Source organism: Haliotis rufescens, unplaced genomic scaffold (genome assembly GCF_023055435.1).
Source record: "Haliotis rufescens isolate VD_foot unplaced genomic scaffold, xgHalRufe1.0.p SCAF_3, whole genome shotgun sequence".
Classification (NCBI taxonomy): Eukaryota; Metazoa; Mollusca; class Gastropoda; order Lepetellida; family Haliotidae; genus Haliotis; species Haliotis rufescens.
The window spans coordinates 27,439,147-27,466,019 of NW_025964001.1; the positions used below are offsets into that span (position 1 = coordinate 27,439,147).

The 26,873-nt window shown below is 43.2% G+C and overlaps 2 protein-coding genes across 5 annotated transcripts in view; one reads left to right on the plus strand and one right to left on the minus strand.

Moving 5' to 3' along the window:
• Positions 1-16,617, plus strand: LOC124145061 (5'-3' exonuclease PLD3-like). Of its 3 annotated transcripts, none has more exons than XM_046514733.2 (11): positions 1-198; positions 869-1,097; positions 6,345-6,433; positions 9,147-9,330; positions 10,249-10,372; positions 11,241-11,371; positions 12,503-12,691; positions 13,755-13,894; positions 14,570-14,738; positions 15,098-15,197; positions 15,681-16,617. In XM_046514733.2, the coding sequence occupies exons 2-11, from the start codon at positions 891-893 to the stop codon at positions 15,851-15,853; spliced, it is 1,506 nt and encodes a 501-aa protein (XP_046370689.2). In that variant the 5' UTR covers positions 1-198; positions 869-890; the 3' UTR covers positions 15,854-16,617. The 3 variants fall into 3 exon arrangements, with proteins under 3 accessions (XP_046370689.2, XP_046370697.2, XP_048259928.1); XM_046514741.2 differs by lacking the exon at positions 1-198 and adding an exon at positions 235-475; XM_048403971.1 differs by lacking the exons at positions 1-198; positions 6,345-6,433 and having other exon boundaries at positions 960-1,097.
• The window catches only part of LOC124145076 (triokinase/FMN cyclase-like), a 20,257-nt gene continuing 9,468 nt past the window's right edge, over positions 16,085-26,873 (minus strand). The window contains exons 9-16 of one of the 2 annotated variants that reach the window (XM_046514761.2): positions 26,752-26,868; positions 25,326-25,469; positions 24,570-24,704; positions 23,537-23,655; positions 22,263-22,366; positions 21,245-21,278; positions 20,057-20,143; positions 16,085-17,765 (exon numbers count right to left, since the gene is read on the minus strand). In XM_046514761.2, the coding sequence (XP_046370717.2) occupies positions 17,619-17,765; positions 20,057-20,143; positions 21,245-21,278; positions 22,263-22,366; positions 23,537-23,655; positions 24,570-24,704; positions 25,326-25,469; positions 26,752-26,868 (887 nt within the window). In that variant the 3' untranslated portion in view covers positions 16,085-17,618. The remainder of the gene's footprint in view (positions 17,766-20,056; positions 20,144-21,244; positions 21,279-22,262; positions 22,367-23,536; positions 23,656-24,569; positions 24,705-25,325; positions 25,470-26,751; positions 26,869-26,873) is intronic. The other variant, XM_046514752.2, reaches the window with a different exon arrangement.

Consider the following 26,873-nt stretch of genomic DNA (forward strand, 5'->3'; position numbering starts at 1 on the left):
CCCCGTCTTGGCCCGGCCCGGCCCGGCCCGACTTTTAGGCAATGCCGTCAATATGTTATCAGCTCCTTTGTATACCTGTGTTGTTTAGATTCCGAACGACTCCGATAACACAACGCAGATTTTATCAGCGTCAAGTGTTTTCAAACAGGGAAGTCGTGAGCTGCAGCATATACGTTGAACCTCTAAACAACATTGAAGGTACGTTACACTGTAATACAATATAGTAGTCATTTAAAAGCGATAATATATTCGTGATACACTCAAATAGCTTCAGTGCAACGATGGAAGATGTAGCACACCTGGCCGTACCTCTTTACTGAACCTCCCCGACAATCCTCAAGATTAAACCACTGTGGTGTTAAAGCGATCCATATGCCTTCATTTTCTACATATGGTATACACAAGTTGCATCACGCTAGCAAAGGAAGACCGGGTGACTTCTCTAATGACTTAACTACCACAAGACATAGGCAAGGTATCTCAGTACGCATTGTCCTTCTGTGAATGGGTACACAATGTATATTGATTAGATTAAAGATATAGAGATTATGACAGTGTATGTTTGTGGTTTAACGTCGCACTCGGCAATATTCCAGGTATATGACTGCGGCCTGTACATTTCTTTACTTGATGGAGTCGGGACCAGACACACCAACGATTGGCCTCATCGTGTTGGGACTTATTGGGATCGTGTGGTTACCGTCATGATGATGATGGAGATTTGACGAGCGCTTCCTGTGGAGCCGATGTCGCACACGCCATCATTCCACGTACTCCAGCGTGTCTGGCTCATAATCGATTGTTTACGGGCAGCCGTATATTTTTGTTGCTGATTGCGGTGTTAACCAGCATTCACTTATTCACCTAGGAAACAGATCCAGTACTGAGCCATGGGCCGAGAGGAGAGCTACAGCCTTGAAGAGCGTTCTAAGGGAGAGACGCCTACTACTAAGTCTAACCAGCAGAATGAGAAGGATGGTCTGGAGAGGTCAGACATGACAAGGTCACAAAAGATCGTGCTGTTCCTTGTCCTGGCCATCGTCCTATGTATTGCTTTCACTAGCGGTCTTCTTGTCCACTTTCTCGCGCCGCCTAATGTGAGTAGGTCCAGTTACATTTTTGTTTGTTGTTCAACGCCGCACTTAGCAATATTCCAGCTATGTGACGGAAGTCTGTTTGTAATCGAAACTGAACTAGACAAACCTGTGATTGACATCCTGAGCGTCGATCCACGCTATATTGGGATACGATGACATGCATCAACCAAGTCAGTGAGTCTGACCACCCGATCCCGTTTATCGACTCTTAGACAAGCATAGTCGCCTTTTATGGCAAGCATGGGTTCTATTCTAACCCGGATCTTAACGGGTGTGGTCCAATCAGAAACCATAAACCGATTTATTTTTACATTGCTGTGGAATTTTGCCATCGGTATCACGGATATCGAGAACGGGATTAAAACATAGATTCTACCCGTGTAAGAAATCGAAACCGGGTCTTCGTCATGACGAACAAAAGCAGTGTCCACTAGTCTACCTCACTGTCCCGAACTCAGAACCTGTTCTCGTTTCCAGTTTTTGATATGTATACTATAAATCTTGAAAATAACGCGAGCGTGAAATAAATGCGAAAAATGCGAGTGGCCTTTGCTCGCAATAATTAAACTTCGCATTTATGTCTCCAAAATGGCTATTAACAATAAGAAGGCGTCACTGCACACCAACTTGATTATAAACACAAAAATCTATTTTATTGATACATGTTTCACTGATATGTTATGACTAACTTACAACTGTACCGCGACCGACAGGTCCATCTAGGAGGTCTCTGAGATTAGTAGTATAGAACGGGTCGCCAGCAACCCCCTTTTGGTTGATCCGGTTGATCCAGGCGCATCCGAAGGTGATTGGCTGATCCAAGTCACGTGATCGGATAGGATGACTCATGCATCAACAGCGCGTCGGGAAAGAGGGGGATGAAAGGTGCGTGTTTATAAGGCAGAAAAGAATTCGTAAGAAAACAAAAGTAAAAGGTTATGAATAGAGCTATGCTGCCCTAAATAGACAGACCGTACCCGTCAGCCCAGTTTGAATGGAGCGCGCTTGACATCTCACGTGGACCTATATTCAAATAACCCGCGCTCGCTAGAGCGTGCGACCTGGTTTGATGAATACGGGGTGTGTGTTGAAAGTACATCATACCACAATAGAGACGGGTTATGTCAACACGATATACGCCGGGTAATGTAGGAATAAAAAATGTACGTCTAGCTGGATCAAATTCATCTTGTACGGTCTACACGTTGTACACCATGAACGTTAGACAATCTGTATGGAAAAAAATATAGACAAAATAGATAAGACTTCACAATCAGCAAGCTAGCAGTGTCGTTTAATTACATTTAGCGCGCAACAACGAGGTAGTCACGTCACCCTGCATTGACTATAACGCTGAAGGCAGCCGGATTTCGAATCACCCCTCGCTGCGTACTATTGTGAACCATTTGTAAAGAATTATTCAGCCCTGTCCCGACTTGCATAGTTGATGTTTCAATGCTAGCGTTTCCATTTAACGTGATGACAAATAAGCCCTACGGTTTGAGTTTTAACCGTGTAACATGATGTGCACAGTTTTACTTCAGAACGTGCTATTTTGAAAATAGATAGAAAACTGATAAGTACATGTACCCGTGTGACGGCACGAAGCTAGGTTTGTTGGGAAAGTGATGGAAGCAATCTATAGGACATTTTCATGTTTACAATACTCACCCTTAATTCGAAGAGAGAACAGAGTTTATCATGGAAAATTGTTTGACGAGGAAAATGTTTTATTGGAAATATATGTCGAAGTAGGTTTATTCATAGCTAATGTATAGCAGAGAGACTAAGCGACCGACCACCCATAACAATGTCAACATACCCCGGCCTTACAATTAATGTCAACATACCAGCCTCGCCTGAAGCTTCCCATTCATAAATTGTGTGAGCAGTGTCCCGTATTCATGATATGTCAGGGAAGATGTGTTGTACATTTGTTATTTTTAAAGGGAGTTATTTCAGAGAGGCGGGACTGACCAACCGATCCCCGTCAGTCGCCAATAAGCATGGGTTACTGGGCCTGCTGCCTGTGGAAGCCAAAGGTGAAGACCATCAAGGATTATTTACCAGTGTGTATTGTAAAACCAAATTAAAATACACATACTGATCGCTTTTTTAACATACTCACAAGTGTGCTGTGGAGAAAAGAGTGTCTTCCAAGATTCCCTGCACGTGTAAGACAGTATAAACTCTACAGTAGTGTAGCCCGACAAACAGTTTTACTCTCGCCAGCAAACGTATTGGACGTGAACAACATGAAGAAAGCATCAGAGATTAGACTTGACCCTAGAGATATATTTAGGAAGACTACGTTGAGAAAATCACAACAGAGAAAGAAACCACAAGCAGCCAAGAAGTCGACGCTGAAGACAAAGAAGAGACAGGTTACACCTAAAATGAAAACGATGACAACCAAACAGGTATCGAAGACAACACCCCAACCCGTGAAAATACAACATGTGTCGGAGGTGAAGGCTGTGGTGGAACGGGCACTTGCTGCCTTGAAGCGTCAACAGAGTCAAGGGTATAAAAGAAAGCTTCATACCCTCTAATCGCACACCGTATTGGAGTGAGTGAGTGAGTGAGTATGGTTTTACGCCGCTTTTAGCAATATTCCAGCAATATCACGGCGGGGGACACCAGAAATGGGCTTCACACATTGTACCCATGTCGGGAATCGAACCCGGGTCTTCGTCGTGACGAGCGAGCGCTTTAACCACTAGGCTACCCGACCGCCCCACACCGTATTGGATCACCATGGGGGTTGCCACCTGTCCGGACTGTCAAAAAATGTTTTCAAGGAGAGATTTTATGTTACGACACAGGAGAAATAAACATAGCATACCGCCGCCGTTACAAGCCCACCCCCCCTCCGCAAGTCCACCGACCATTACAAGCCCACCCGCTAACGCTGCCGCCGCAAGCCCATCCGCTACCGCCGCCGCCGCAAATCCACACACCATTACAAGCCCATCCGCTACCACCGCCGCCGCCGCCGCAAATCCACCCGCCATTACAAGCCCATCCGCTACCGCCGCCGCCGCCGCCGCCGCAAATCCACCCGCCATTACAAGCCCACCCGCTACCGCCGCCGCCGCAAGCCCATCCGCCGCCGCCGCCGCAAATCCACCCGCCATTACAAGGCCACCCGCTAACGCCACCGCCGCCGCAAGCCCATCCGCTACCGCCGCCGCTGCGTCAAGCCAACCCGCCGTTACAAGCACATCCGCCGCCGCCGCTGGCCAGTGGACTTGCGGCGGTGGGTGGGCTTGTAACGGCGGAGGCGGTATGCTATGTTTATTTCTCCTGTGTCGTAACATGACATCTCTCCTTGAAAACTTTTTTTCACAGACCGGACAGGTGGCAACCCCCATGGTGATCCAATATGGTGTGCGATTAGAGGGTATGAAGCTTACGTTTATACCCTTGACTCTGTTGACGCTTCAAGGCAGCAAGTGCCCGTTCCACCACAGCCTTCACCTCCGACACATGTTGTATTTTCACGGGTTGGGGTGTTTTCTTCGATACCTGTTTGGTTGTCATCGTTTTCATTTTAGGTGTAACCTGTCTCTTCTTTGTCTTCAGCGTCGACTTCTTGTGCTGCTTGTGGTTTCTTTCTCTGTTGTGATTTTCTCAACGTAGTCTTCCTAAATATATCTCTAGGGTCAAGTCTAATCTCTGATGCTTTCTTCATGTTGTTCACGTCCAATACGTTTGCTGGCGAGAGTAAAACTGTTTGTCGGGCTACACTACTGTAGAGTTTATACTGTCTTACACGTGCAGGGAATCTTGGAAGACACTCTTTTCTCCACAGCACACTTGTGAGTATGTTAAAAAAGCGATCAGTATGTGTATTTTAATTTGGTTTTACAATACACACTGGTAAATAATCCTTGATGGTCTTCACCTTTGGCTTCCACAGGCAGCAGGCCCAGTAACCCATGCTTATCGGCGACTGACGGGGATCGGTTGGTCAGTCCCGCCTCTCTGAAATAACTCCCTTTAAAAATAACAAATGTACAACACATCTTCCCTGACATATCATGAATACGGGACACTGCTCACACAATTTATGAATGGGAAGCTTCAGGCGAGGCTGGTATGTTGACATTAATTGTAAGGCCGGGGTATGTTGACATTGTTATGGGCGGTCGGTCGCTTAGTCTCTCTGCTATACATTAGCTATGAATAAACCTACTTCGACATATATTTCCAATAAAACATTTTCCTCGTCAAACAATTTTCCATGATAAACTCTGTTCTCTCTTCGAATTAAGGGTGAGTATTGTAAACATGAAAATGTCCTATAGATTGCTTCCATCACTTTCCCAACAAACCTAGCTTCGTGCCGTCACACGGGTACATGTACTTATCAGTTTTCTATCTATTTTCAAAATAGCACGTTCTGAAGTAAAACTGTGCACATCATGTTACACGGTTAAAACTCAAACCGTAGGGCTTATTTGTCATCACGTTAAATGGAAACGCTAGCATTGAAACATCAACTATGCAAGTCGGGACAGGGCTGAATAATTCTTTACAAATGGTTCACAATAGTACGCAGCGAGGGGTGATTCGAAATCCGGCTGCCTTCAGCGTTATAGTCAATGCAGGGTGACGTGACTACCTCGTTGTTGCGCGCTAAATGTAATTAAACGACACTGCTAGCTTGCTGATTGTGAAGTCTTATCTATTTTGTCTATATTTTTTCCATACAGGTTGTCTAACGTTCATGGTATACAACGTGTAGACCGTACAAGATGAATTTGATCCAGCTAGACGTACATTTTTTATTCCTACATTACCCGGCGTATATCGTGTTGACATAACCCGTCTCTATTGTGGTATGATGTACTTTCAACACACACCCTGTATTCATCAAACCAGGTCGCACGCTCTAGCGAGCGCGGGTTATTTGAATATAGGTCCACGTGAGTTGTCAAGCGCGCTCAATTCAAACTGGGCTGACGGGTACGGTCTGTCTATTTAGGGCAGCACGCTATACACATAGCTCTATTCATAACCTTTTACTTTTGTTTTCTTACGAATTCTTTTCTGCCTTATAAACACACACCTTTCATCCCCCTCTTTCCCGACGCGCTGTTGATGCATGAGTCATCCTATCCGATCACGCGACTTGGATCAGCCAATCACCTTCGGATGCGCCTGGATCAACCGGATCAACCAAAAGGGGGTTGCTGGCGACCCGTTCTATACTACTGAGATTGTACCACCTTCTCTGTGTAGCTTCACTCCGATCACCAAAACGGAAGTACCCAGACAGCCGAGGAGGTCACTACTGCACACTCAGACATAGGATGCAGCGACCAATGTTGGCAAGTAGTATATTCATCCATTTGTGTCTTGGTCTGATGATCCAACACATGTCTAGACGAAACATTCAAATATACTTCCAAGCAAAAGAAAGTATACACCCATATTTGGTAATGGCTAAACATGAAACAAACAAGAGACGGTTATTCGATGACGGTGTATTTGATACGGATATCATTACTTGACCTTAAGTATGCAGTAACGTATTGATAACTTTTTGCTCAAAACCAATCTTAAAGTGTATACTTTCTTTAGTGGGTCTCTCAGAGAATAAGACCGTCTCCGTGGTCTAGTGGTAGAGCGGCTGCCCAGAAAGCGGAAGGTCCCGGGTTCGATCCCCGGCCGCGTCATACCAAAAGACGTTAAAAGATGGTACTCTCTAGCGCTCGGCATTAAGGGGCTAAAACATGGACTGGTCGGCTCGGAGTCAGTATATTGTGTCTGAGACGGGTATTCATGTTAAACTGCAGTATGGTATCTGTGAGCTAACAATATAAATCGGCATCAGTCCAGTCTAGTACACGCACACACACGCACATACACGCATGGACGTCGCTATATAAGTGCTATAATCTTGGACGCTACGTTAAACCCCAATTCACCTTAACACCAGAGAATATATTAAAGGAGTACAAAATGATTTGACAAGTCTAGATTACCTCAGCTCTATAATTAAGGATTTTTCTTGACTCCATTTGGATATTATTATTTTTTATTTTGTAGATAGATATACGAAGTCACGTCTACCATGGATACTGTTACCATGTCCAACAAGCCTTGAGCTCCCGTGCGGATAAATTGCGGGGAGATCCGCTATGTTGAAATCGCTTTTGCCGTCTAACATTTTTCGAACAGAAAGCACAAATAGCTTTAAATGTTGCATGAAAAGGAACCAGTAAAGCTATATTTTTTATAAATTGAGAGATTAGAAAACTATATTTTAATACCTCTGAATATAGCGCTACCGATGTCTTGTAATATTGTACGTGGTGGCACGTGGTCCTGTGCACAGCGCACAGGTCACAAATCAGGTGAAGTTAAGCAAAGTCGGTCGCGCAGTGTCCTTGGACCGAGTTTCGGCAGCTTGGCTCCTGAGAGTTTCTAGGACTTCTTTTCCTGCCCCACATTGATGCACATGTAACACGTGGCGTATCCTTGGGCGAGTGACTTTGATCGAAATGTGCCTCTGTTCACCCAGCAGTGATTGAGTACCCGGTAGGATGAGATGGCAATGTGGTTGGTAACCTTCTAGCGCTTGACAGGCAGCTTGGGTTGTATACTCCCCAGGAAGCTGAGAATGATTCTTGAGTGCACATTGATCCATTGACCGGGGTTATAATAGCGCTTTTCAGAGTGGTGTGGAAATATGCGCAATATAAATAGCCTATTATTATAACGTTATATTGATTTGTAGTGGTGTTCCCTCGAAATGGCGTTTCCGAAGTAACCTAATTTGTACTTATAATAACTATTTTATCTCACGAGGAAGAATTCTTTTGGCTCCCATTGTCTATTGCTAATCACCTTTCAGCGCCAATTATGTGTTGGCATCCCTTGTGAAGTTTCCACCTTTTGTTATTACTTTTGCTTACATGTACATATGTATGCTCTCTGAATCATTCATTCACCTGATGAAGGAGTAAGCATATACTCTGAAACGTTGTGTTCCTCATAATAAAGAAGTTAACATCCATAAATTCTCTTCCTTATGTGTATCATTTCTAAATGCCTTCCAAAGACTTACTTTTTCTCGATATATTTGGGTGATGGTAACTAAACGTGTTATTTTAGAAAGTGGTCGGACATGCTTTTGGCTCAATGCAGATGTATGTTAATGAGCGACGAAACCTCATTTGTGTAAGTCAATATGGTTCCGAATAGAAACTACCTAGTTATATTTGTCTCCGCTTTATACTTCTTTGAAATTCGCAGGGAGTATGGGAAATTCAAGTAATGTAATAACCCCTGTTTTAGCTCTTCAGCTGTATAGTTGTGTCTATCTTCCCGAGGCAAGGTAGTTAACTGACAATAAAAGACCAGTTTCCACCCTTGCCGAGGAATTTCGTGGATCGATCGTAGCGCCGCCATCACCAGTGACTATTACGAGTTATGTCCCTTCTATGTCCCCCCAATTGACCAATCAGATTCCATCTCTCATATCTCTTGCATTTGCTGAAAACAAAAAGGACGGAGCCCAGTCAAGACGATCTGATCGATAATCAAGATCTATATTGTAATTAAACGGGTCTTACCTCGCAAAGTGCATCAAATCATTTGAGCAACTTGATTAAAAACATGAAAAATGGGAAAATATCCGAAAGTTGAAATCCATATTGTTTTCGAACCGAATGTCTGGGATTTTGTCTGGAGATTAGAACATTATAGAACAACCCCATTCCCTTAAACTAACCCTCCACTTTGTTTCTAATTTATATAAATTTACCCCTAAATCCCGAGTCGATCACACAGGCTAGGTACCATATTGTTACATGATACTGCCTTGGGGAACGCTCGGCAAAAGGTGAGGAACTCTGGAGTGTCTGTGGCCACACGTTACTGACCTGCTGGCGGTTGTATTACAAAAAAGATCCTTCCAGATAGGGACATGTTCGGCGAAATGCACAGGAGTCTAATACGCTAAGCCTCTCATAATCTTGTTGTCGTAAATGTGCAATGGAACACTACAACAAGAACGAGAAATTGGAAACTTTGCAGGTTTACGTTGGTGGAGTCCATTCCTGAGAGTCTCCACTACCAAGACGATGAACAGCCACACCCAAGCACGGGTCCTACCATTTTGGATCTGATCCAGAGCGCAGAGCAGACGATATCCGTGGCGTCTTTTTACTGGACTTTGCAGAAGAATGACACCACACCAATGGACCCCAGCTCCAGACAGGTGAGCAGGGGCACACGACCACTGAACAAGGATAGAGGTATCTCATACAGCACAATATACATAAATGCTTCTGCTGCTCAACCATGTTTCGGGCGGGGCGGTCGGGTAGCCTAGTGGTTAAAGCGTTCACGCCGAAAACCCGGGTTCGATTCCCGACATGTACAATGTGTGAAGCACATTTCTGGTGTCCCCCGCGGTGATATTGCTGGAATAGTGCGGCATAAAACGGCATAAAACCATACTCACTCACTGTTTCGGGCTTCTCAAACCAAGATCTCGTTTCTCATGGTATTCTTGGCATTGCGACTGTCGTAGATCTTTGTTAAGGTACGGCAGTCATTGCGCTACTAGAAAGCCTTGTGAAACATATCGTGGGATGTTTGATATTATATTCCAACTTTGTAATATCAACTATATGAGGGCGGTCTGTAAATAATCTATCTTCAACACACAATCCAGTGATAAATTAAATACACAACGTCCCACTCCGTCGGTGTCTGATGTTTGTTTGTTTGTTTGTTGTTTAACGCCGCACCAAGCTACATGACGGCGGTCTACAAATAATCGAGTCTTGACCAGACAATCCAGTGGTTGACATCATGACCATCGATTTACGCAATTGGGATACGATGACATGCATCAATTAAGTACCCGATCCCGTAAGTCGCCTCCTACGACAAGCATATTCGCCCTTTACGGCAAGCATGGGTTGCTGAAAAACTATTCTAACCCGGATCTCCACGAGTTCGGTGGAGGATGACTTGCAATCTACCAAATCACTGAGTCAGACCACTAGATTTATTCAGTTGTCTCCTTCCACAAGTTGCTGCCCGGAATCCCACGTGGTTTTGAGAATGACTTGTTCTGGTTGACACACACGGGCGTTAGGTCGGTCTGAGCACTCTTTTGTCATTACAGGGACAAGCTGTGTTTGACGCCCTGTATGACATTGGTAGTCAAGGTCAAGTGAAAATTCAAATTGTACAGAATCAGCCATCTGCAGAGTATCCAGACGTCGACACAGAGAGACTTGCCGCAGCAGGTTTGATAATAATAATCAATAATCTGAACCCTGTTTTTTCCGGAAATCCAGGACGATTACTGCTGGCAATGTATGCAAGGTAAACTTACTCGTACCCATGATTCTTTAATCTGGACGATTTCAGCGAAAATGTTTAAGTCCAGTTTATGGAGGTTCCACTGTACATATGTATGTCAAGAATCTTCATGGTTAACGTTACGCACCGCTGTTGTTGTTGCAGTTGATTCTGAGCCAATGTTAACAAGAACAACTGACGAAACTATAGATCATTATACAAACTTATAGAGAAATTGTATATCCATCATAGCATGTTTGAATCCATGAAATCCCTCGAAAAGTAATCTCGAAAATAAAATCAATACATTCCAGTGATTTCTCCAACATAGGCTTGCGTGGTTCATGGCGCAACAACGCTTCTAAGTCTTGTCAAGGTCTGCTTGTTGGAAGATTCGCAAATTTTCAAGTATTCATCGGTTGATCATGACATGCTTGTCGTTGGATGTTCCTCCCATTAACCCGACAGCGTGTTTTAAAGCGGCGTTACGTCCACGCATTCACGTACGGACTGTTTCTGTTTCCGCAAAAAAACATGCACGCCTGTCTGAGACTGAAACGTTCATCAGATTTAACCTTTTCTTCAAAACTGTTGTGTATCTTTAGCCTCCGTTTTCTCCTTATGTGTGTTGCCAAGCGTTGTGCATGTCGATATATGTAACGTACATACAATTTCTCTCATATTACTCTAAGGAAGGATCAATTTAATACCCCTTTGGAAAAGTGGGCGTGTGAGTGATTCTTTGTTGTTTGCTACGATCTATGAGAACATACGTGAGCTTGTTGTGGTGCAGGTGTGGTGTCTGTGTTGAAGGTGCGGACGTGCGGAGCATCAACTTCACCCGGCTGGTTGGAGGCGGTATCCTCCATACCAAGATGTGGCTGGTGGATGAACAACACTTCTATGTCGGCAGCGCCAACATGGACTGGAGATCCTACACCCAGGTACACTGACGGCCAAACGAAACTTTACCACTTTAAATATGAAATTGCAAAGATTTATAAACATAAGTTCAAACGAAATCAATGAAAAACACATCGTCCAAACAGGGTAACTACGCCGAAGGAAGACCGTTACTTGCGTACTTTGCATCTCCGGAATCGATTCTTGACAATGACATCTTCAGCGACGAACACCTTAGGGCATATGGATAGTCGACAGACAGTGGTCTGGCGACTCAGGGCTCAAGGAATACCGAGGACAGTTATTGACAGAGCAGAGGGTCTGGTCATACACACTATTTATGCGACGTGTCATTGAACTTTTTTGTTTTTAGATGTGTATGCCCTTTGTCCATTACGTTGAAGACTTATTTTTGTTACCCCACCTCTTTTCGGACAATTTTAAAAACAAGCCATTCCCCCAATCCGGAATATTACTTACAGTATTGACAAAAATTGCAAAGTGAGGACGCATGTCCTTCCCTACCGGTAGCACCCACCACAGAGGACTAGTGTAGACCTTATTTGTCCTCAGATGTTGTTACTTGTCCTGCCTGTTTACTATGTTTACATTTTGTCAGCTGCTTTCCAGTTCGCACAATACTTCAAGCATTGAGAAGTGGTTCAGAATTATAGCAATCAAATGCTACAAGTCAATGAAGACGACCACCATCTACTTGTTCTCAGCACAATTTAGTTGCCTCGGGCTAGCGGACTAGTCTGAATTTCAAAGGCTGACTTGCAGGCGTATGCTTATCATCATGGCTTAACAAATCTCCAACTTTAATGTTTCAGGTGAGAGTTGCCATGTCGTGTACGAACGTGTTGAACAGGTGAAGATTCGGGTTGGAATAGATAATTCAGCAAACCCATTCTTGCCGTAGGAGGCGACTATGCTTGTAAGAGACGGGTCAGGTGGTCAGGCTCACTGACTTGGTTGATGCATGTCATGGTATCCCAGTTGCCTAGATCGATGCACTCTAGATTGTCTGGTCCAGACTAGATTATTTACAGACCGCCGTCATATAGCAGTAATACTGCTGAGTGCGGCGTTAAACAACAAACAAACAAATTTGTTGGTAACCCTGCAGTGGAAAAATATAGACGTGCACTGACTTCTCGTGTTTGTTTTAGGTGAAAGAGTTGGGAGTGTTAGTGCAAAACTGCAGTTGTCTAGCAGACGACATGGAAAAGATCTTCCAGATCTACTGGAAACTGGCCTCACAGGAAGCCAGCGTCCCAGCCTCCTGGTCACGTGACTTCTCACCAGCATTCAAGAAGGGCAATCCACATGTTGTCGACACGGGAGCGGTGTATCTCTCGGTCAGTAGTGGGAATGTTAGAGTGAAGTTTTATGCTGCTTTCAACAATATCCCGGTAATATAGGGACTCCAGAAACATTGTACCCATGTGGGAATCGAAATGGGCCTTCGGCGTGACGAGCGAACGCTTTAACCACTAGGCTACCCGACCACCCCTTATGCCCATGAAAGATGAGAAGGTTTGTTTGGTAATTAAACACACACTACCCCTATCGCACCCCTCTGTCAGACGACGTGTGTGGATTCATAATGTACGCTCTTGACCCATTCTCTGACATAGCTTCGTTTGGGAGGGAACGTCACAATCTCCACGTATCATATCAGTAGGTGAGGTGAGGTGAAAAGGGGTTTAACGTCGCGTCCAAGATTATTGCACTTATATAGCGACGTGCATGTACGTGTGTGTGTTTGTGTGGCTGCTTGTACTAGTCCGGACTGATGCCGATTTATAGTGCTAGCTCACTGAGATACCATGCCGCAGTTTAACATGAATACCCCACTCAGACACAGTATACTGACTCCGAGCCGAACAGTCCTTGTTTTAGCCCCTTAATGCCGAGCGCCAGCCAGGGTAACAACAAGTACCATCTTTTAACGTCTTTTGGTATGACGCGGCCGGGGATCGAACCCCGGACCTTCCGCTCTCCGGGCGGACGCTCTACCACTAGACCACGGAGGCGGTCTATCATATCAGTAACTTCCAAAAGAATGTCTCTCCAACATGTGTGTCGTTTCGTTACAGCGTCGCGTCGTTCGAGTGAGTGAACGTTTCTGTGATAAGGCTGGGTGTATGTTACACCGTTGTTCGTTTGTTGTTTAACGACGCACTCAGCAATATTCCAGCTATATGACGGCGGTTTGGAAATAATCGAGTATGGACTAAACAATCCCGTGATTGACATCATGAGCATCGATACACGCAATAATAATAATAATAATAATAATAATAATAATAATAATACATTTGATGAAACATATAACTGGAGTAAATACCAAATATATTTAAATTATAATTTTTTAAATATATTTTGAACATGGGATATATGATACATTTTCTACACCAGAGCTCGCCACCATCATTTTGCCCTGAAGGTCGAACAACTGACCTTGACGCCATCCTGGACGTCATAAGCAAGGCCAGGGACTTCATCTACATCGCCGTCATGGATTATATGCCCTTTATACAACTCGACGCACACAACAGGTGAATGGGCAAACTTGCGTCTTGGGAAGTACGTCAGTGGTGTCGGAATAGATGTGTTCACAGTGCCTAGAACAGGTACTGAACATGGACAGTACCCGGTGAAGACCGACGTTGTTCTGTGATCAGGCTGTATGTGTGTGTCACACCGTTTTTTGTTTGTTGTTTAACGCCGCACTCAGCAATATTCTAGCTATATGACGGCGGTCTGTAAATAATCGAGTCAGGATCAGACAATCCAGTGATTGACGTCATGAGCATCGATCCACGCAATTGGGATACCAAAGCCCGTTAGTCGCCTCTTACGACAAGCATACGCACCTTTACGGCAAGCATGGGTTGCTGAAGACCAATTCTATCCCGGATCTTCACGGGTCCAAATGTCATGATGGGTTTCCTGGCTGAATGATACAAATGTAGAAATTCAGAATTCTTGTTAGAATTGCTCCCCAGCAAGATGTGCTAGTCGCAAGAGTCGACTTAATGGATCAGGTGGTAAGACTCGGTTGAAGGCGTGTTATTGGACCCTGACGGCATTGGATGTTGATCATAATATCGATCACTGGATTGTCAATTCCATATTCTATTTAGCTGGAATATTGCTGGAGTGCGCGTTAAACACACAAACCAATGTTGAACTCGTTCTCTGTATCTTACATCAAACTTTGCCTCTTGTAGGTACTGGCCGGTCTTGAATGACGCACTGAAGACTGCCGCCTACGACCACAACGTCACCGTCTACCTCCTCGCCAGTCGCTGGCAACATTCCAACCCCGACATGTTCCTGTACCTGCGCTCCCTAGAGACGTTCGGCCAGTCGGTGCAAACACGGGTAGACTTGGAAGTGGTGAGCAGTAATAACATCAAATGAGGTGTCCCATTGGTGTCTCCTTAGACAGGAGACTGTTCGAAACATGCTTTTGTTCACCCAGCAGTGAATGGGTACCCGGTAGGATGAGATTCTAAAAATTACTTAAAGTATAAATCATTCTGTTGTCCTTACTCCTGTCCGTCAATTACTAAATCGAAAATAAAAAAGGTGTTACCTTAAATGCGCTTCTAATGTAACGTAGTATTGTTAACTTATACGTTGAACACCCGTAAAAATGATAATAGATCAAGTACCAAAACAACGCCATATATTAAGACCAGTATTGGTATGTGTGCAGTGTTTAATAAATGCTCCACCTTTCTCTATTCCATCAGAGATTATTCGAGTTCCCAGCCAACCCTGATCAGAACCAGGTTCCATATACACGGGTGAACCACAACAAGTATATGGTCACAGATCAGCACGCATATATAGGTGAGAACGAGGCATATACAGCATTAATGGAGGGGGACGTGTAGACTTGCACAAGTCTCTTAGGAAATGATTATTATCCTAATTTCTAGATTTAAAAAAAATAAGACGATGTTGTCCCTATAAAAGACAGGCGTGCCCGCTTTCCTATTTGCCTAATACTAATAGGATAGAATTACAATACGTCCATTGATTCGGTGTAGCCTTGGAACAAGGCTAGGAGAGTTGGTCACTTGTACGACCCAACAATTTTGTAACAATTTCACACGTTAAGCAGAAGTAGAACGTCTAGATGTAGACTTTAACCAACATATGGATCACCTTTTAAATGTCGGCACATATATATTATAAATCTGATCAGTGACAGTGAATCAACTCATACAAGTTCTGATATCAGTATACGTACAGACACAAATACAGCTACTGATTTCGTTTATGAAGTCTGTCAACTGTTCTACACGCTGTAAAAAACAACTTTTCTTGTAGGAACCTCCAACTGGTCAGGGGAGTACTTTGTATATACAGCGGGGATAGGTTTCATAATGGAACAGCCACAGACTGACAACGACACCATGTCCTTACGCCATCAGCTGGAGAATGTATTCCTCCGCGACTGGAACTCGAACTACTCCCATCCTCTCTCCTACTCAACTAACTAGTCCAGCCAAACACAGCCATGCGATATGTGTGTCAGGACAAGACATTTCATTCAGTGCTGCAGTCACAGAGTTTAGAAAGATGTCAAGAGGCTGCAGTAAGAGTTATCAAGGTCAAGGTTGATACCAAAATGGCGTCTGGATTCCTACATCGCTCCGTGAAACTTCCTGGATATTGAAGATGTAACAATAACTGCATCATCAACAACAACAACAACAACAACAACAACAGTGGAATGCAAATAATGTAAACTTTAATACTTTATCCCTCGGTATTCCTGGTGTATTCCGTGTAGTATACTCACCACCAAAAGAATCGCGAATACCATACATGCTGGTTAATATATGAAGAATTACTCTTATTCAAGATATCTTAGATTGGTTCGTGTGAACCGACGCTCATGAACGCATCACATTTCACGTCATTGATCCATGACTAAAGATGCAGTATTTGTCTTGTGCAGGATTAGCGTGTGAAAGCTTGGACATCACGTGCAGCACATCATGATAAGAATACAGACACTCTGTGGTAACACTTGACTGATTGTTAGTGTTGTCATTAAGTGGTACACATTCAAAACATATCTACTTAACGTACACAAGGCTCCATATGTTTCTAGAGTTCGCGTTTCTTTTGGCGGTGTATACAATGTGAGGAACGTTATGGAACACCGGTCAGCTTTATTACTATGATGCAATAATGATCCCAACTGGCAGTAACGTGTCCTGTAAATGTTCTGGTCTTGTAAATGTTCTTGTCTTGTAAATGTTCTTGTCTTGACTTGACACGCTTTCCAATCATTTACTGCTGGGAACGATTACCTGGAAAATTGTCAATTCAGACGATTTTCCTTGGACGAGTGGCGTGTCCTTTTTCATATAAACATAGGATAGCCGTGAACTCGGTATATTAAAGTACTGTCGGAAATGCTAGAAAACTGCTTTTCTGGCTTTATGTAATAAATACGAGTCATAGGACTATAAAAAGAGCATACATCAAAATAACGCGAATTGTCCTAATCTAGCCTGTCCTAACTGACTGAGGAAGGATAAGAATTTATGGATGAACAACTTCTTTATTACAATTAAGAGCGACGTTTCGGTGTAGGTTCCAACACCGTTATCAAGCAAGTGAAAAATCATGGGAGCAATGTCAACCCCCAAAACGCAGCGTCATTTTGTCATTTTAGAAGATGCACATGTAGAATTTTCTCAAAATGATTTTTATGGGTTAGATGTTTTATGAAGACTACATTATTATCATTATAATAGAGTCACGTGCGCATATTTCTATAGTCCGTTTCAGACTGTCATCACTGGACTTAGAATAAATGTGAACTTCCGGTTTTCGTTCGAATTTGTCTCCTGTAAACTTGTCGATAGGACTCCTTGTGACTGAAATACTTCAAACCACGGGTAGGGCGATCGGTAGTAACTCGATATTTCAATAACAACAGTCTGTGAAAAATTATATCCTTTTTTAACAGGCAAAAAGCAGTTTTCTAGCATTTCCGACAGTACTTTAGTACATACGTAACGAATTTGAACGAGTCAAAATAACAATTTAACAAGGAAAACGGATTAGACAGGACAGAGGGGTCACACTGCAAGATTTCTTGTGTACTTTGTGGTGATGTCCATCTGAACGAGCCACATCTCATACACATGAAAATAGCAGAACTCTGGACGGCATGGGAATAAGTGTTGAATGGCGACAGTAACATTCGTTTGTTCAATCCGTTTTAGTTCAAATAGTCTCAGCTGCTCCTTACAATTTCTCCAGTATGGCCCTGAGCCAGATAGCCACCCCCGTGGCCCCGGGGTCCGGCTGGGTGAGACGGTCGGGGTTGACGTAGCTAGCCCGTCCAGCATAGGCCTTCATCGTCGCTGTCGCCTCTGCCATCTTCTCGGCTGCCTGCGACAGAACACACATGCACACATAAATCGGAGACCATTGTTAAATGTCGCTTTATTTCTAGTCTTAGGTGAGGTGAGGTGAGGTGAAATTGGGTTTAACGTCGCGTCCAAGATTATTGCACTTATATAGCGACGTGCATGCACGTGTATGTGTGTGTGTGGCTGCTTGTACTAGTCCGGACTGATGCCGATTTATAGTGCTAGCTCACTGAGATACCATGCGCAGTTTAACATGAATACCCCACTCAGACACAGTATACTGACTCCGAGCCGACCAGTCCTTGTTTTAGCCCCTTAATGCCGAGCGCCAGACAGGGTAACAACAAGTACCATCTTTTAACGTCTTTTGGTATGACGCGGCCGGGGATCGAACCCCGGACCTTCCGCTCTCCGGGCGGACGCTCTACCACAAGACCACGGAGGCAGCACTCTAGTCTTAGGCAACAGGCCCATAGGACATGGCAGTAAAACAGTACATGAATACATATAAAAAAAACGTACATAATGTATAAATGAGGCTGCAAACCTTTTGGTACGCAGGATTCGGGGTTCTATTTAGGAGGTATTCAGCCGTGTGGCACGCGGGACGCAAGTATAGTCATATTTGGTACGCAGATCCAACATGTAAAAACAAATAATGGTGTACGTAAAAATGTCCTTTATGTATTTTAATTTTTAAGTAATTTAACTTCAAATCGCACTCTTTTCGCAATGCTTTTGAGGTTTGTGTTATGTGGTTTTCGGGATTCAGGGGTGAGCAATGAGAGTCATTGTCCCATATTGTCATTTCGATCTGGGGACTCCTATCGTTGGGCCCAGCTGACCACCAGAACCGTCATGGGAGGCTAAGCATTCGCTGCAGCAGCTCAAGCCCTGTGGAACATCTCCCAATTTCCATCAGGACAATCTCCTCAGGCAGCTTTCAAGACAGCTGTAAAAACCCATCTTTTTAAAATTTCTTTCTTCCAGAATTATATCTATTTATTTTTTTTTACCGCCTGCCTATATGTGAGATCACAGTAATCCATCCGCATTGGCCGGGCAAACCTGTTCTGTATATCGTCTCTTACATTGTCATCGCCGCTGATCACCCTAGACACTCAATTATTATATTTTACAGATAAAAAATTAATAAATGCAGAAAAGAGGGTTGGGGTAATCCTGGCACCGTCAGGCTCATCATCAGTTCAGGGCCCTTGCCCCCTCTACACGCAGCTCAGACTGCGAATGGGACTTCTCCCAGGAAGTGCTGCCTAGTCAAACCAACTTTCGAAGAATGTGAAGTCTCCCCATCACTGCAGTCTTCTGCGTTACCCAGAGTGTCAGAAGGCTTGTGTTCCTGGCAACAAACCCGGGTACTCTCCCAATGTCAGTCAACAGATTGGGAGGTACCAAACCTTAGGTACCGAGAACAATGGGGAGTCGGACAACTTGGTACTTTGGGATGCAAGCGTGACATTTCTCAAGCGTGGTCCGCATATTTGGCATGTTTTTCCTGAATCTTGCCAATTACATTAGTATCAAAAGGGATAGAGAATACAATGCTATAAATGATTTCATTGTATTTCCCATAAAGAACAAGATCTGGTTTGTTGGCATGTGTAGGTCTGAGGCTGTATACGAGCCTATTCCAAAGAATATAATAATTATCATTTTCCATGACGCCCTCAACATATTCTGGGTCGTGCCATGGATGGACCTATGAATTAAAACCACAAACAAAGCGAAGACGGTAAGAAAAGAATCGAGCCTCGCCATCATGTTGCTTAAGATGCTGTGTTTGTGGCAAAGCTGAGCATCCACTGACAATGAGTTGGGCAGTCTCATTAAATTCATTGCATAATCTACATTTCATATAGACATTTTCATGCAAAATCACACATTTACGGTTTACTGGTCCTGAGCAGCAAACAGAAAGCCTTCTGTTTCACTTTTCAGGCCTATTATTATTATGTGGGACGGGTAACTTGTGATTAAATCGTTTTCGTTCCTAATGCCGGAGACTAAGGTAACGTTGCCATTGGGTGCTACGTGTGAAGCTCTTTGACTCCCATCGAGACATTGCTGGAATATAACTAAAGGCTGCTTAAAACACCCTAACTCACTCATTTGAAGGCCGCGGTAGGAGCGCGTCAGCCACACGCTCACACAAGTAATAATAAGTTATATTATGAGAACCGATATATCCATTCGCTTATTTAATTAAGACCCAACCTTGAGTGGTATGAAAATACATCATATATATACATCAGATAATTTCCCCATCAAGACCCCTAAACCATCACCTACCTGAACCGCCTCTGTGAAGGCTTGAACGGGAGCTGTTTCTTGCAATCTTGTTAACAGCACATCTCGCGCAGCACACAGAGGGTCCAGCTATGGAGAGACGTGTGAGGGGACAGTTAACGTCAGCAACTGGTAATCTGGTGCATGTCCAAATGATTTCTGCATCAAACTTCGCAAAGGCATTTGATATCCTAACAATAACATGCCTGATTATTTTACACACCTCCCCAAAAAGTATCTATTTTGAATTCCATCATGGGAATTGTAATTATTATTTTGAATAGGACATATACCGATTGAGAGCTTCTTTTAGAACACTGTCTTCAACAACATTCTGAATCAACTTCAAATATATATAGAATACTAAACTCGCTCCCGTGTAAAACCAATTTTATGAAACTCGTGAATAGTTGTGGTATCTGACTCGCTTTCGCTCGCCAGATACCAGAACTATTCACTCGTTTCATAAAATTGGTATTACACGGGAGCTCGTTTAGTAGTCTATATTAATATGACGTTTACACCATTATACGGCTTTTCCATTGAATGATTGGCCGGTCACATCAGAGTATACACGCTCATGTCACCTCTCCTTTTGATGAATTATTTGTTTCCGCGACACAGCTGGTTGTAAACATGAAGTCACACATACTAAATATAATTATATAATTGTGTATACATTCAAGGAATAAAATAATAAATTAAAAATTATAGGAATTGGCATTCACTTTGTTTGAATCTCTCAAAGTATCAACCTATATGGAGTGTGCATTGTATCGCACGCTCCGACGTCCATACAGTTTGGCCCTCAGTCTAAGGCTCATAATCCAATGAACTTACAAAGTGATATTCAGTTCCTAAACAAGCATGAAATATTCATATCCCCCGCCAATATGACAAGTCCGGCTGCTATGGAAACTCGAAAAATAAATTTTCCAAAATTCCCAAACTATTAAAAGGCACCAGTTCACCACTAGGCCTACCTATGTGCCACGTTTGGTCAAGATATCTCTCATGTATTTTTAGTTCTGCTCCGGAAACGAAACGTGACGGATGGACGGACGGACATCACCAATTCCTATATCCCCCTTCCACTTCATGGCGGGGGATTAATATAATATATTGATAATGATCGATAATGTATTGCAGGTAGGAAAGAGTTTCACACATGGAGCCTGTGTACCAACTCACCATCGTCCTGTCTCCGGGCTCAGCGCCACCATACCTGCAATATACACCATCTAGCATATATTTACTTACACCATATCTGCAAGGTACACCACTTAGCATATAGGTATATACACCATGCCTGCAATGTACACCATTGAGCATATAGTTATATATCTGCAATGTACACCATTTAGCATATATCTATATACACCATATCTGCAATGTACACCATTTAGCATATAGTTACGTACACCATATCTGGAATGTACACCACTTAGCATATAGTTACGTACACCGTATCTGCAATGTACACCATTTAGCATATAGTGATATACACCATATCTGCAATGTAAACCCCCTAGGATATATATAGTCGTATACACTTTAACATTCGTTTCTACAGCTAGTACATACTGATCAGTAAATGGTAATAACTTTACAGACTATATAATGAGCTACCTCCCTTTACTCCCAAAGGAAATCTCTAACACTCTCGATCCAGGTTATAACAGGTCTTGTCTTAAGAGGCGACTAACAGGATCAGGTGGTCAGGCTCGCTGACTTGGTTGATGTCATCGTATCCCAATTGTGTAGATCGATACTCATGATATCAATCACTGGTTGGCTGGTTCAAACTCGAATATTTACAGACCGCCGTCTTGTAGCTGTAATATTGCTGATTGCGTCGTTAAACAACAAGCAAACAAACAAACACTTAACACGATCTTAAGAAATGATACAGCAACTCAACAGATCCCCACAATACTTTTGCAGCAGTGGATCACCTCTTGTCATTGTATTGGGTATACGTAGTGCTTTCATCTATTGAAATATATTAAATCAGACACTAGTCACCCCATGCGGATGTCAACCTTTATTTATTGTGTAACAAGAAAGTGCTAAATGTTGAAGGATCATATAGCATATAAATATATAAAGCAAAATAAAGATTTAGAGAATCATTTGTGTATTAGGCAATAAAATGGTGACAACAAAATAAAAGAAATACAGAATTTGTAAGGGAATGTCATGGCCTCACCTTCTGATAGTGTCTATGCCGTGAGTGAGTGCGTCACACCAAGCTGTTGCCGTCACGGCGTTCTTCAGACTGCTGGAGGCTGAGGTCAGCAGTAGACTGTGGAGCTGTAGTGAAGAGCGTTACAGTGTGAGTGAGTATGGTTTTACGCCGCTGTTTGCAATATTCCAGCAATTTCACGGCAGGGGACACCGGAAAATGGGCTTCACATTTTGTACCCATGTTGGTAATCGAACCGGGGTTTTCGGCGTGACAAGCCATCGCTTTAACCATAAGGCTACCCCACCGCCCCGCGTTACAATGTTAATGAGTTTAACGCCGCTTTAAACATACTTCCGGCTATATCACGGCGTGTCTGAGTAAAGTTGGAGGAGAGAATGACGTGATGCAGGTCTTAGAAGTTGACAACTTTGGTTCTCATGCTCAAAACCATGACCAGGGCGATTCTGGGATTCGAACCCACGCTCATAACATTATGGCACGTCTAAGACAGCCTTAGACAACCGGGCCACCCAAGCTCCTCATATCATCGACACGGCTTCAATCTAGTACTTCAATCTAGTCTGTAATGTATTATTCTGCAAGGTCTTTTTCCTTCGTTGACAACAATGTGCGGCAATTGCAGTACGTTGCCGCATGAACAATATTAATATATTCCAGAAAAAAAACCTAAAAAGAACCCGTTAATTAGATTCTGTCAACTCCGTATATATGAAGAATCAGCCATAAAGAAGTCCCTCGTGTTTGTAATCACGTCTTGCAATATTGGGTACTCTGATGACATTGCAGGTCCTTTTGCTTCAGAAATATGTATGCTATATCACAGCAACCTGCAAATAATTGAGTTTTGGTTGAACTGCGGTTGATAGCATGAGCAACTACCCGCGTCGGAGCACGATAACACAATTAACAACACATTCTAACCACCCGATTTAGCCGACTCTTGTGACAGACATAGGGTAATGGGGATCTACACGTCCCCGGCCCATTACAACAGAATGACCAACATTATGCATGATGCTATTCCCTATTTTGACGTGTTCCTGTGGGTTTTTTAGGTGGACACTTGCCTCTGCATGTGTTTGTGACGGATGCCACAGGTGGAGCAGGATACGCTCACCTTTTCGCGAACACCTGGTGTCATCACGTTTTGATAGTGATTCATAAACATGTGCTTATCATATAGTCGGAATCGTACAATGGACTTTGTTTGGGCGCTTTTATTTAGAATTAGAATGGAATTGTGCATTTATCATTATTAAATCTAAACTACTCACTCCGCCGGACGCGCCGCCCATTTGGTTCTCAGCCGTGGACGCTAGGGCTTGTGCCAGGGACCATGGTTTATCAACAGGCAATCCAGGGTTATCTTTGTTACCAAGCTGCTTTAAAATGGCTGAAGGGAGACATCAGATCATTACAATTTGTTTATTTTGTTTGTTTGTATATGACGGAGGTCTGTAAATAACCGAGTCTGGACCAGATAATCCAGTGTTTGATATCATGAGCATCGATCTACGCAATTAGGATACGATTACATGCATCAACCAAGTCAGCGAACCTGACCACCCGATTCCACTAGTCGCCTCTTGTGGCAAGCATGGAATGCTGAAGACCTATTCTCTACCCGATCCATTCTACAGCCACTGATACGACCAACGTAATGTGCTGGGGACCCATTCTGACCCAGAATCTCCACGGGTGGGGAGGGGAGGGGAGGGGAGGGGAGGGGAGGAGTGTACCATACACATAAAGTAGTGTTTGAATGATCTGAATCAAATTTGTTGGGAATGCTAAAATTGCCCGAGCCAAGTCCACCTTGAAGAGATAGGTATTTCAGGGCTACTGAGGCTGCCAACCCCATTTTGGTACGCGGGATTCAGACGGCATTCGGGACTCACTAGTATGGTACGTGGGACGAAAATAAAATCGTATTTGGCACGCATTATATATAAATTAATGGTGTACTTAAAATTATCCCTCATAATATATTATTTTTTCGATACTTTTTCAGTAATTTAATTTCAAATCGCACCTTTTCTCAATGCGTTTGACATTTGTGTTGAGTAGTATTTGGGATTTAACGGTGAGCAATGACATTCAGAGTGAAAATGTAGATGGTATTCGGGATTCAGAGGAGGAAGGGGTTGGCACCCTCGCTACTGTAACAGCAGCTGGTAAGAACATTACTTACCATTTCTCAAACCACAACGCTTTCTCCTACTTGGCATTCATTCAACGCACCAATCTAATAGAGACGTTCTTTCGTTTTCTTTTTTAATCACTCTTGTTTTGTTGCCAGGCACTCACCTCGCGCTCCTCGTGCTAACGTACTTCCCGTGTCCCCATCTCCGCCCTCGGTGTCCAATTGGTTCAATCGAGCCTCGTTCTGAATAAGTTTCTCGGACACGTGCGCGACAATGTCGAACAGTTTGTCTGCGTAATCTGACATGGGTAGAAGTGACAACTGTCAAACTCACGTAAATACGAACACATGCTAAGGAATATGGTATTCAGACCGGTGACGATAAAAATTTGTCAAGGTGTGGGAAATAGAGTGACGAGATGCTGCCTTTGATTGGAATATGTAACGGGTTTTTACTAGTCACAGTGCTAGGACCCAGGCATATACTACAGAATGACGGTTTTTGTTTGTTCTCTTGGTTGTTGTTTAACGCCGCACTCAGCAATATTATAGATATATGACGGCGGTCTGTAAATATGGACCAGACAATCCAGTGATTTCCATCATGAGCATCGGTCCACGCAGTTTGGATACGATGACATGCATGAACTAAGTCAGCGAGCCTGACCAACCGATCCCAATAGTGGTCTCTTACGACAAGCATAATCGCCTTTTACAGCAAGCATGGGTTGCTGAAGACCTATTCTAACCCGGATCTTCACGAGTCGGCGTTTTTTTTAGGAACAATAAATGAAATCTATTGGTTTCGATCTTGCCACTAGTTGGACCTGATTTCTCACTTATTTCAATGTTACATTTATTTATCATAAAAGATTCAATACCAATATTTATATGACTTCGATAACCATCCTATCACGTACCTGGCTCTACTACAGCCCCGCCCACCAAAGTAGTAGTGGGCGTGACCTCAACATAGTCCAACACCAGACGAGGCGGAGTCTTTCTGTCGGACACCCCACATGGAAGAAGTGGGCGTGGCCAATGTGGGGAGTCTGTTGGAGCATCTGCACGAGACAAATGTGATGACTTCTCCAATCGGATACATGAATTTCTTTCATTACTTAGCAAGAATAAACAACGCGTTAATTGCTCACACTTAACGAAGAGACTTTGAATAATTATTATGTACAATATAAAAACAAATTGATGTCTATTCTAGATTAAAGAACAAAATTAAATTTGCCGTTAACGGCCACTGAAATGGATGCTATGACTGACCAGAACCAGATACTCCCCTTCGCTCTCAAACTACAATGGTACATATTTGAATACTAGTATATAGTGAATATATAGTGAACATTCCTGTTACTTTTACCATGATATATATCCTGCGTCCACAAATTCATAGTGTAAAGAAACATAACAGCTGACATGCCAGTATACAAACACTGTTCACCCAAGTATTAAGGTGGGAGATACAATGAAACATCAATGTACAAGCGATTTCTTTATGATTAAGCAGGTCATGAATATATGGTCTGAAAATTATTTTAAATGTACTTCTTACGTAAAAAAACGATTCAAGATTACAAACTATATTATTTTTTGCCGTTTTTTAAAATAAATTTATAATGTAAATTTACGTGAATATTGTGCATTGAATATCAATGTCATCATCACGCTGAACATGGTTGACGTATCGCAACAAGGTGTACCGTGACAACCCAGCTGCATACAGTGAAACCTAATTAATCTGGACGGAACCATTGCCTTTGAATTCGTTTGGAATAACAAATGTCGTATTATCGATTCATGGGCACGTTGTACTTTAAACAAATCACATATAGACGTCCAAAATGTCATCGTCCAGAAGGTGGGTTTCCAGACTAACGAGGTTACACTGTACCGACGTTAGAGACCTGGTGCCGCTGTACAAAACAACCTTAGCGCTACGACGGCTTTTGAAGCTTATGTCAAGGTATGGGAGTTAGGATCGCCTTAGCGCTAAGATCGCTTTGTACAACGACACCCAGTAATCACATTATCATCCTCGATTATCCAGTGTATCAAATTTTTATTCTATTCTGATAAGCGCCCTGTGCCTATTCACCACCAAAGTTTCGTTTAGGAAATGACGTCACATTTCAAAATCTCAAACCCAGTTCATCCTTTCTCTCGCTTTAGAGCAATTTGATTGGACGGCTATTTTCAGCGTGATGGGGAAAACCCGGTACGGTTTCACTGGAACCAACACACTGAATCACGCAGATGGTAGCTCTCTGTTGGTTGTTTTTCTGTAGGCCTGGATATATATAATACACTGGATAATGAAGGATGTCGGTTTACCGAGAGCCTGTGTTAGTGTGGTATCCAGGCGAAGCAGGGTCAGTGAGATCCCAGCCATCTCCAGGGAGGTTTTAAAGGGGCTCTTGTAGGCGCGATCCACATGCAGGCACAGACTCTCTACA

Excerpts from the sequence above, each read along its gene's own strand:
- LOC124145061 (XM_046514733.2), top strand. The coding sequence starts at position 891 with ATGGGCCGAGAGGAGAGCTACAGCCTTGAAGAGCGTTCTAAGGGAGAG. Across the intron at positions 13,895-14,569 it reads CAACTCGACGCACACAACAG|GTACTGGCCGGTCTTGAATG; the intron begins GTGAATGGGCAA and ends TGCCTCTTGTAG. Across the intron at positions 14,739-15,097 it reads CACGGGTAGACTTGGAAGTG|AGATTATTCGAGTTCCCAGC; the intron begins GTGAGCAGTAAT and ends CTATTCCATCAG.